The 12,103-nt window shown below is 35.6% G+C and overlaps 1 protein-coding gene and 1 pseudogene across 1 annotated transcript; both read left to right on the top strand.

Annotated features, from left to right (window-relative positions):
• The first annotated feature begins 6,400 nt into the window (after window positions 1-6,400).
• Window positions 6,401-6,903, top strand: LOC110290084 (small ribosomal subunit protein uS10 pseudogene; annotated as a pseudogene).
• Window positions 6,904-10,422: 3,519 nt separating this feature from the next.
• LOC110289763 (olfactory receptor 4C12-like) lies at window positions 10,423-11,361 on the top strand. Its single transcript, XM_021156132.2, has one exon. It carries the CDS (start codon window positions 10,423-10,425, stop codon window positions 11,359-11,361), a length of 939 nt encoding a protein of 312 aa, XP_021011791.1.
• Window positions 11,362-12,103: the final 742 nt, after the last annotated feature.

The raw sequence follows: 12,103 nt of genomic DNA, 5'->3' as shown, positions 1-12,103 counted from the left end.
TAGAGACAAGGCCTCAAAGGGATGCACATTAAAATGATGCAAGCACACCCATCTTGAAAATATGTTCCATTTGATCAGTGCCCTATGAACTCTTTTTACCCCCAAACAGTACCTTAGAGTCGACATTCTAGTGGCTGTAATTTTAAAGTGTGTTTTGGAGAATGTTTACACACTTTGGTCACAATACTGTCCATTGGTAGGCATAGAGACACGAATAATTTTATGAAAATCTGATGGCTGCTTTTCCTTTCCCAAGCTACAGAGCTGTTTCCTGATTATCTCCATGAACAAACAGAATAACTGTGTTTTTCTTTGAACTTATTGGAAACTTATTGTATATTTCTGACAAGAGAGCTTCCCAGTGGATGACTGTTTGTACAATGTTCTTCTGAGTTCTTGCTCTTCTTTAGGGCAGTCCATGAGGGACCATCTTTCTGGAGCCAAATATTTAGTCATCTTGATGTGGTATTAGCAATATGATTTACACAATGTTTATATTTTCTTTAGTGGGAACAACAGCTAAATGGCTTTTCATAAACTTGATCTGATTAATCAGAGATACTATTTATTGTTTCGTTTAAATTGGTTCATTTGACTTTATTTGTGTGTACAATTGTGACCTCATGACAAAGAGTCCTGATCTAGAAACTGTTATTATTTTGATTTTCATTAATGTAATTAGGCACCAACATTTAATCTGTCAGAGGAATATGTTGGCAAGGTTTGACCACTGAATAAAGAAACCAAGATAAGTTTCAGTTACTGAGTTTGGATGTTATATGTGTAAGACTGAAATGGTAAAGATGAAGAATCATGAGTGCAATATTGAGGATGGATGTCCATCTGCTCTTTGATAATGATATTTCATTCATGGAAACAAAATTCTTGATAGGCGTGCTAGTGCCTCATGGTGCAATTTAATTTTGTGTCCAGAAAAAATTACTTGTATCATTATTGTGCATTCCAGAGCAATAAAAATTATAAATTCACCATCCTTGACCTGACTCATATAAAGATAAAAGTCTACATAAATTCTAAAAATGAAATCAAAACAGTTAGCTGTGGCTAATAAGGAATCTGTAGAGTTGCATGCAGTAAGTTCTGGGATGGTAGTGAAGAGATAAAGTGGGGAGGAGGTGAGGAACAAAGGTGGAGTTGGCATGAAAATGTTAAGAGGGGGTAGACCAGAGGTGTGACTAAGACCAAAATCTTAGAAAAATAATTATGGCAATTATTCAATAGCAATTTGCAAACATTTTATTATCTTTTATCTCTTTTATAGTACTAAAGTATTGCAAGGTAACAGAATAATTAGAGAAATGGAGGAGTGGAGTATTTAATGGTTGCTGCTATAAACATGATTGCATATACACAAGAGGGAGCTTATTAATTTTAAGAGTTCACAAATACTAATTTACAGAACCTGACAATTAGACAATAACTGTCTTTCATGTAGAACCTTTAGTTTTGTTCATTTTATTTGTTTGTTTCTTTGTTTGTTTGTTTTTTATCTTTTACTTTTTGAGGCAATAGTTTATAATTTGTCTAATCTGGGTTTCAAATCTGGAGCCCCACAACTGGGATTACAGCTGTGCACCATGATGCCAAGATCTCTTTCTTAATTCTTATATGAATATAAAACAGACGCCATGAATACTTTGATATTGTTTCAGACACTGACATGCTGATTTCCATTAATATGGAAGAACATTATTGAAGGTCTATGAATTTTTAAGTTTTTCTAAACATTTGTGGAAACTTAAATATACTATAGGAAGTGATAATAAATTTTAAAAATATTTTCTGAGTATTTAAGTATTTTTAAGGAAAAAATCAAAGTCAGCATCCTATGTTCAAGGTGCCAAAAAAAAAAGAAATTAAGTAAAGATCTTTTACATAGGAATGTTTGTCTGTGTGCATGATCATAATTTGGAGGCTGTATAGATAATGTGGTATCAAGATAAGCCCAAGGAGTTGATTTTCACAGGAGAGCTGATATTCAAGCAAATACTTGAATATGATTACAATTTTTTGTATTCCCAGAGTTTCTGAGGCAGGGAAAGGACACTAAGTTCCTGTAACTTGCTTTTAGCTAGTCTAGCCAAATTTTAGTTTGGGGGTGGGTAGAGATAATAATTCTAAATTCATTAAGTTCTGAAATACCACCTCCAATGTAAGCCTCTGTTTTCTCTACATGCATACATACATACATACATTCACACACACACACACACACACACTTTCATTTGCACCCATGTACTCATCATAAAACACACATGCATGAACATGTATGCATACATGCATACATACATATACATGCGCATATATATACACATTTCTATTGAATTTTATATTGTCTTCCTTCCTTCTTTCCTTCCTTCCTTCATTCTAATAGCAATTCTTGTCACAGTAGGAATTATACTTACTTTTTCATTCTATCAACACTCTGATTATTAACAGAATAACTAGTCAACTAGCATCTACTCAATAAATATCCTTAGTGAATATATGAAGGGATTAAATTTATCAGATTAAATATTTACAAATAAACAGAAAGACCAAGGTAAAAAAGATGGGTAGATAGAGGTCTTTAGGAGTTGAAATCCTAATTTGAATGCTTCTAGATGTACGTTTAGGGAAACTCTCAGCTAAATAGAGTACTCTTATGATACAGAGACCACCACAATATCACAGTACTTATCTACTCCTGTCACTCTTTATAGAAACAAATGTATGCTATCAGAATACAGCATATCATCCCCATTTGCAATACATAGACAAGAAAAGTACTGACTATTAATACTGAAATTATGAATGGTTTGTTAGTTTCCAAAAATGTCTTCTATTGTGTATTCCTAAGATCTAGTGAATTAATACAAATACAAATTAGTTTATTCATCAAACATCTACTTGTATATAGATAATGAGTATGTTCCTTATCCCCAACATGCTAATCTTCTAAAACAAATTTTGATTTAAAGCTTACAAAAAGACAAAAACAAAAACAAAACTAAACTAAATAAAATAAATAAGCTTTAAAATATACCATGTGACTCAGCTATACCTCTTTTTGGCATATTCCCAAAGGACTTGACATTCTACTCCATAGACACTGCTCAGCCATATTCATTGCCACCCAATTCACAATAGCTGGAGATGGAAACAACTTGTATATCCTTCAACAGATGGGTAGATAATAAAACTGTGGTACATTTATATATTGGAATAGTACTCAGTTGTAAAGAAAAACAAAATCATGTAATATGCAGGTAAATTTTAGAACCAAGAAAAGATGATACAGACTTAACCCAGACACAAAAAGATAAATACCACACGCTTTCCTTCATCTCTAGTTCCTGGGTCCAAATCTCCAAATATGAATATACAACATGGAATAAATTCAAAAATCAGAATAATATAAGGAGACCATGGGGATGGTGTGGGAAGAGAAATGGATTCAGAACACATGATGGGAGAAATTGAATAAAAATAGGAAGGAGTCTCCAATTGGTGAGGAAAGAGATGAAGTAATACAGAATAAAAAAGAACAAATAGCAGTAATGATGTTTGATAGAGGCTAATTATTCATATTTTAGTCTTATTTAAAATTATACATAATATATGTGAATATATTCATGCATTAATATATAATCTATATATGTGTGTATGTATATCCAGATAGATAGATAGATAGATAGATAGATACATAGATAGATAGATAGAGTTATTGATATATAAATTATAGAAGTCAAGACAGTTTGGCTGGCAGTTTTCCCAAAAAGAATCACAAACTAACAAAAGCACCAGTACCAGGCAGGAGAAACCTTTTTGTGAATGATTTGTCAGTATAGACCAAGCAACTCCCAAAAGCTAATGTTATACATTATTGATGTAGCCCTTGTGTGCCTCTCAGAGGCTGAGAGTGGACCTTTATCATTGCAGGCATTATCCACTTAGGACACTGAATTCAAATGCTTTAATCCGGATCTGACTTTAAAAAGTCTTTCCTGAAGTATGGCATCCATGATTCGAGAAAACACAAGCTGCCAAGAGTGTGAAGCAATTAAACAGACCTAATCAGCTGCAGCATATTAGTCACAATTACAAGCATTGAAAGACATGCCTATTGGTGTTCCTCCTATGAGGCTGCAAATCCCTTCAGCTCATTGGATTCTTTCTCTAGCTCCACCATTGCGAACCCTGTGTTCAGTGCAATGCATGGCTGTGAGAATCCACTTCTATAATTTGCCAGGCACTGGTAGAGCCTCTCAGGAGACAACTATATCAGGCTCCTGTCAACAAGCACTTGTTGGCATCCACAATAGTGTCTGGGTTTGGTAACTGTATATGGGAAGGATCCTCAAGTGGGACAGTCACTGGATTGCCTTGCCTTCAGTTTCTGCTCCAAACTTTGTGTCTATATCTCCTCCCATGTATGTTTTGATCCCCCTTCTAAGAAGGACCAAAGTATCCATACATACTGTGGTCTTCTTTCTTCTTGAGCTTCATGTGGTCTGTGAATCGTATCTTGGGTATTCCGAATTTCTGGGCTAATATCCACTTATCAGTTAGTGCATACTGTGTGTGTTCTTTTGTTATTGGGTTACCTCACCTAGGATGATATTTTCTAGTTCCATCCATTTGCCTAAGAAGTTCGTGGATTCATTATTCTTTGTGTGTGTGTGTATGTGTTTGTATGTGTGTGTGTGTGACCTTGAATTAGTTCTTTTTTCTTTTAAATTGGGTATTTATTTCATTTACATTTCCAATGCTGTCCCAAAAGTCCCCCACCCGCTCCCCAACCCGCTCCCCCACCCACCCACTCCCACTTCTTGGCCCTGTCATTCCCCTGTACTGAGGCATATAAAGTTTCCACGACCAATGGACCTCTCTTTTCACCGATGGCCGACTAGGCCATCTTCTGATTCATATGCAGCTAGAGACATGAGCTCGGGGGGAGGGGGAGTGTTACTGGTTAGTTCATATTGTTGTTCCACCTATAGGATTGCAGATCCCTTTAGCTCCTTGGGTACTTTCTCTAGCTCCTCCATTGGCAGCCCTGTGATCCATCCAATACCTCACTGTGAGCATCCACTTCTGTGTTTGCTAGACCCCGGCATAGTCTCACAAGAGACAGCTATATCTGGGTCCTTTCAGCAAAATCTTGCTAGTGTATGCAATGGTGTCAGCGTTTGGAAGCTGATTATGGGATGGATCCCCGAATATGGCAGTCTCTAGATGGCCCATCCTTTCATCTCATCTCCAAACTTTGTCTCTGTAACTCCTTGCATGGGTGTTTTGTTCCCAGTTCTAAGAAGGGGCAAAGTGTCTACACTTTGGTCTTCATTCTTCTTGAGTTTCACGCGTTTAACAAATTGTATCTTATATCTTGGGTATTCTAAGTTTCTGGGCTATTATCCACTTATCAGTGAGTACATATTGTGTGAGTTCCTTTTTGATTGGGTTACCTCACTCAGGATGATGCCCTCCAGGTCCATCCATTTGCCTAGGAATTTCATAAATTCATTTTTTAATAGCTGAGTAGTACTCCATTGTGTAAATGTACCACATTTTCTATATCCATTCCTCTGTTGAGGGGCATCTGGGTTCTTTCCAGCTTCTGGCTATTATAAATAAGGCTGATATGAACATAGTGGAGCATGTGTCCTTATTACATGTTGGAGCATCTTCTTCCAGAGTTCCCAGGGACTAAACCACCAACAAAATAGTACACATGGATTAACTCTAGCATCCAGCCGCATATGTAGCAGAGGATTTCCTTATGGGACATCAGTGAGAGGAGAGGCCCTTGGTCATGTGAAGGTTTGGTCAGTGTAGGGGATACTAGCACAGGCAACCGAGAGTGGGTGGGTTAGTGAGCAGGGAGAGGGGGTGGGATGGGGGGGTTTCAGAGGGCAAATGAGTAAAGGGGTTAAAATTTGAAATGTAAATAAAGAATATATCTAATAATAAGAAAAGAAAGATATGCCTAAAGGTGCAAGAAGTGGCACTCATATATATATATGACTATATATATATATATATATATATATATATATATATATAGTCACACACATATAATTAATGTTCTCCAAGATGTCAGCAATAAAAGTGAGGATATTTGATTGGTCCTAAAAATTGAGGATCCTGAAAAGACAACACCAAGGTGAACTCATTGCACCCTCAGATTGTGAAGGGTTTATTTTACCTGTATATTCCCCCCTCTAGAGTGGCAAATACATCTCTACTTTTTCTTCTTGCATTATTGCTAACCCTTCCTGTGATGGTTTGAATGAGACTGTCCCTCGTGGACTTATAGACTAGAATACTTGGTCCCAGGTTTGTGGAATTGTTCAGAGGAATTAAATAGTTTGCTCTTGAGCCTTTCTGAGCCCTGGCAGTGCGCGTTGTGGAGCTCGGCCAGCCTGCTCCGTCCTGACTCACCGCTGTTCGCTCCTGCTGAGGAACAAGTCGGTCAGGAAGCCTCGCCTAGGCCATGGCCTTTAAAGATACCGGAAAGACGCCTGTGGAGCCCGAAGTGGCAATTCACCGAATTCGAATCACGCTCACCAGCCGCAACTTGAAGTCGCTGGAGAAGGTTTGTGCGGACTTGATCAGAGGCGCCAAGGAAAAGAATCTGAAAGTGAAAGGACCGGTGCGCATGCCTACCAAGACTTTGAGAATCACTACCAGAAAAACACCTTGTAGTTAAGGTTCCAAGACCTGGGATCGATTCCAGATGAGGATCCACAAGCGACTCATTGATTTACATAGTCCTTCTGAGATTGTTAAACAGATTACTTCCATCAGTATTGAGCCGGGAGTTGAGGTTGAAGTCACCATTGCAGATGCCTAAGACAACTGAATAAATCGACTTAATAGTCAAAAAAAAAAAAAAAAAAATAGTTTGCTCTTGAAAGAAGCATGTTTCTAGGGGTAGGATCTGAGATTTTAAATGTCTGTTCTGCCATGTACTTAAATTTCCAGATAACTCAATGGAAAGTAATAAGAAATCAGATTATTATTCGGGTAAAATGAAACAGAAGCTGTACACATGGCTTGAGCCTATAGTCATAGTTAGGATGAAGCAGTATCATCAGTTGTTTGAGGTTAGTCTGATCACAGTAAGATTATGTTACAATAAAGATACAAGAGAGAAAGAGAGAAAGAAAAGAAGAAAGAAAGGAGAGAAGGAAGGAAGAAAGGAAGGAAAGAAGGAAGGAAGGAAGGAAAGAGAGAAAGGAAAGAAGAAAAGAAAAGAAAAGAAAAGAAAAGAAAAGAAAAGAAAAGAAAAGAAAAGAAGAGAAAAGAAGAGAAAAGAAAAGAAAAGAAAAGAAAAGAAAAGAAGAGAAAAGAAAAGAAAAGAAAAGGAAAAAGAAAAGACCAAAAAACCCAAAAAAACAACAAAAAAAAAACCATAGCCCATCAATTTCTGGAGTTTGAAGGTAAGAGAAATCTTAAATTAGTCAGAGAAGAAGACAAATGAAACATTAGAAATCCGATTGAAATTTTTTTAGTTCTAATATTCTGGGTAAGTAAAATAATCTCAGTCTAAGCCTAATGCTTCTATGTCTGACTCAGAAAAAAAACATAATTATATCGTAAAGATATTGTGTAGTAAATATAGATGTGGTTTCAAAATAATGTATAAATAATGTATATTTTCTTTCTGTGATAAACAGGCTAGATATGGAATGCTCTTTAAATAAATAGGGATAGTCATACATTATTAGCTAAAGCTGCAAAATAAATAAGTTGGTAATTCTAAATTCTCCTGAGAGTTAAAGTGAGAAATTCTCATAGGATTATGAGGAGTTATGTATTTCAAATTCTCAAGTGTTTTCCAATCACTTTATCCAGGAGTTAGGATGAGAACAAGTCTTCTTAGGGGTTTACCTGAAAGCTGCTCTTAGGAAAGAAGAATCTGTCTAGGTGAGTTGTTATGTATGAAATTCTTTGGGACCAAGTCAAGATCAAGACTTAAATTAGACAAACCTGAGTTTGTGTTGCTGAGATATGTTCTTTCTGATTTATGTTACATTTCCCTATTAATAAAATAGGAATAGTTATACAGCTTTTTGTGTATTCCTCCATGAGATGGGATTCATGAAAACGTCACAATAATTGGAGAAAGATGTAGGTTCCTGAAAAAAGTCAAACTAAGGATACTTTTCTTCCAAAGGGACATGACAATATTGTTAAAATTAAAAGAAAATGAGTCTCATTAATTCCAAAATTCTAAATCTCGTTTTATAGCATTTATATGTGTTTTTTTAATAAGAGGAAGCCCAGGTGACATCTTTTAGATTGTGTAGTTAGCATACAATTTCTTAATTTTAGTCCCCACTTTATCTTCAGTATAATTATCTGGAAACATTAGAGGACAATGGGGGCAGTGAGTGGCTACAAATTTTACAAAAGAAAGAAATTGTTGATGAGTGAAAAAAAGGAAAACTAAGTTCAAAGAGAAAAATATCAGAGAGAAACAACCTTTGTAAGTACATGCATTGCTTTGTTATAGAAAATCCCATGTGGCATTCATGTTAGAAATCTAATTAAGTTTGAGAAAAAGTACATTTTAACTATGTACTAAAAAAATCAAACAAGCAAAGCTTCTGTGAATATGTGCATATGTGAAACATTTTGTCAACGATCATGTTGTTAAAGAAGAAAACATAAAATAATAGATGTTTAATGACTAACAGAGACAGAGAAATGATAAGCAGGTGCTCTCATCTCTTACAGAGCTTGGTGCTTCTGAGTATAAATGTGGTCTCAGACAACACACACATGAAGCCATGGTTTCAGTTTTTATAGTAAGTAGTTACAGTGCAACTCTACTAAAAAATTCAGCACAGGTTAAATAGCTTATATGGCACCTGCCTGCTTTATTCCTTCTTTGTGCTAGTGAACTTGTTTCCCTGTCATTCTCAAAGTGGCTCATTTGGTCAATTATCTTGATTTTACAGAAAACGTTTAATTTTTTTTTAGGTTAACCATATTTTATGAAATATTTTTGCTCTTCATTCCATTATAAGGTTGTATTTGAAGACTGTTAAGTAATATTGGACAGGCACACCACATTCTCATCCATAAAAATACAAACAACATCAAGAATCAATCAACATAAATGAATCTTGTACTTAATAAATTCTAATGAAAATGCTGGCTATGCTGGAGGAGTTTTTAACCTTAAATTGTCTCAGTAAGTAACAATAGTATCTTCTGTTAGTACAAAGTTAAAACTTCATATTAATTTTTCCTCTATTAAGTTCATGTCAGTAGAGACATTTTTCTTGCTATTACCCTGGTCTAAGACACCATTTTCTTTAAACTGGATAGTAAAGATAATATCTCAACTAGTTAGCATCTCCTATTATCCATATTCTGTTCTTTGTACAGAATAGTTCAAATGTCAGGTAAGTCATATTATATTGTTTTGTTGTCTAACATTTGGCAATGGCTAACTTGTCATATATAATGAAATTGTGCCCTATACAATGATCTAAAGGCTTACAAGATCTGAAAAGATCGTATCTTGATTTACTTTGACCAGGTCCATCCCCTAGGTCATTGACTTTAAATCTACTCATTCCACAGGTCATTAACTTTTTCTACTCATTCCACAGAGATTTTCCATGATGATATTTCTATCTGAAGCCTCATTTTAGATATCACCTTAGATCCCTCTTCACTGTTGCTAATACTAGTTATGAATTCCATCTTAATGAAGTTTGACCACTATACTGAACATGATTGTTTATTTAAGACTCATTTGACAACTCATGCCATATTATTTTCAGGGAAACTAATATAAACATACATTTAATATAATTCTATTTCTTAATGTTCTACCTCCTCTTTCTACAGAGAAAGGAAATAGCTTGATTTCTATTTTCTACTACTGTATATTCATTTACTAGAGATAACTAATAAATATATTAAAATGACCTCATAAATTAACTATTAAACAAATATAAAGATTGTATTTCATCTAAGTAACTCCTAGCATGTGCATGTGCGCACACACACACACACACACACGCACACACACATGCACACACAATCAAGCTTACAAACCATCTATAATGTGGTATAATTTCTTTAGGAAATTCATTTTGTATTGATTGATAAGTGTGAATACCAAGACTAAGCTGGAATTAAACTGAGAGATTCAGAACAGTTCTTTAATGGTATATTTTATTAGAACTTGGCTTCAAATAAAAATTCTCATAAGATGGTAAGGTTAATTCTAATTTCTTTTTATGAAATAGATGGCATAAAGCATTTCCCTTTGGTATAGCATGAAACAAAATAATTCATATTATTAAAATGTTTTGTTCTTCACTAAAAACCATAAAATAAGTTCCTCATGAAGTTTGCTAGTAAGATCTTTTTCTAGGCTAACCCAGCACTCCTGAGATGCCAAACAGCATTCAACTAAGAGGAAAGAGAATGAACGTGACTGAATTCATCCTCATGGGACTAACACAGAATCCCCAGCTTCAGAGAATTCTATTTTTTGTGTTACTCATCACCTACATTATTACTGTCACAGGAAACCTGCTCATAGTGGGGACCATAATCTATAGCCAGTCTTTGAACTCCCCAATGTACTTTTTCTTGACTTTTTTATCTCTGATAGATGCATGTTATTCCTCTTGTACAATCCCTAAGATGCTGGTAGACTTGCTCTCAGAAACAAAAACCATCTCATTCAATGGCTGCATATTGCAACTTTTTGTTGAACATTTCTTAGGAGCTTCAGAGATTGTCCTTCTTGTGGTTATGGCTTATGACCGCTATGTGGCCATCTGCAGACCTCTGCACTATGCCTCCAGGATGAACCACCATACGTGCTGTCTTCTAGTGGGAATATGTTGGATAGTGGGTTTTCTACATTCCTTTGGTCAGATACTTGTTACTCTCTGGATTCCCTTCTGTGGCCCCAATATCTTGGATCACTTCTTTTGTGACATCTTCCCCTTGCTACAACTTGCCTGCACTGATACTTTCCTTCTTGGTCTCCTGGTTGCTTGCAATGGTGGTGTAATCCCTGTAATCACCTTCATGATGCTGTTGATGTCCTATGCAGTCATTCTTTACTCCTTGAGGACACATAGCACTGCAGGGAGGAAAAAGGCTCTCTCTACCTGTGGCTCCCACATCACAGTTGTTGTACTGTTTTTTGTGCCATGTATTTTTATGTATATGCGACCAGTGGCAACCTTTCCCATGGATAAAGCAATAGCAGTGTTTTATATCATCATCACACCTTTGTTAAATCCTGTTATCTACACTGTAAGGAACACAGAGGTAAAAAATGCCATTAGAATGCTCTTAAAAAGAATGTACTTGTGAATTACAAATGACATATCATGAATATTTTCATCTTCTCGTGTTCTTTATGAATTTGTATTTTTTATCACAATGGTACCTGTTGCAGAATATTTGATCACATTGTGAACTCCAAGATCATATTATCTACTGAGAAAAAAAAAAAAAAACTCTTTCTATGTATGGTTTGGTACAGTCATTAGCATAAAAATTTAATCCCTCTTACTTGAATACAGACATGCCTTTAGGACACACTTTAAATTTCAAATAATGAAGGTAAAGTTAATTTGTAGAAGGAAGCACCCATGTTTGAAAGTGATGTCCAAATGAGTGGCAGAAAAAAATGATGAATCAGAGTCAGATTTGGCAGAATACAATATGCTTAACTCATGAGAAAAGAGAGAAAAGAAAGGCTACTTAAGAGAAAATAGCACAAAGAGAAAAAGAGAGGAAAGGAGATAGTTTTACTAGACAGTTATAGAAAAACAGGTTACAGAGAATAAGCTAAATGAAGGTGAAGGAAAAAACAAACCAGAGAATGAAAAGGTGTCATAAGATTACAACATATTGCCAAAGTTATTATGAGACCAAGAGGAACATTTAAGTCAGAGGCCAATACAGAAAAAGGTAGTGTGGATGAAAGACCCACAATGTGAGGACTCCCCCACGTTCTGACTCAGGAGAGGCGACACCCCAAATCACACAAGAAACGGTCTTGCTGCAACTGCAAGAGGATTTTTTATTCGAGAGCGTTCTCAGGCCCATG

This window comes from Mus caroli, unplaced genomic scaffold (genome assembly GCF_978045245.1).
Source record: "Mus caroli unplaced genomic scaffold, Mus_caroli_1 scaffold_2, whole genome shotgun sequence".
Classification (NCBI taxonomy): Eukaryota; Metazoa; Chordata; class Mammalia; order Rodentia; family Muridae; genus Mus; species Mus caroli.
This window is presented reverse-complemented; position numbering and strand designations above follow the sequence as displayed.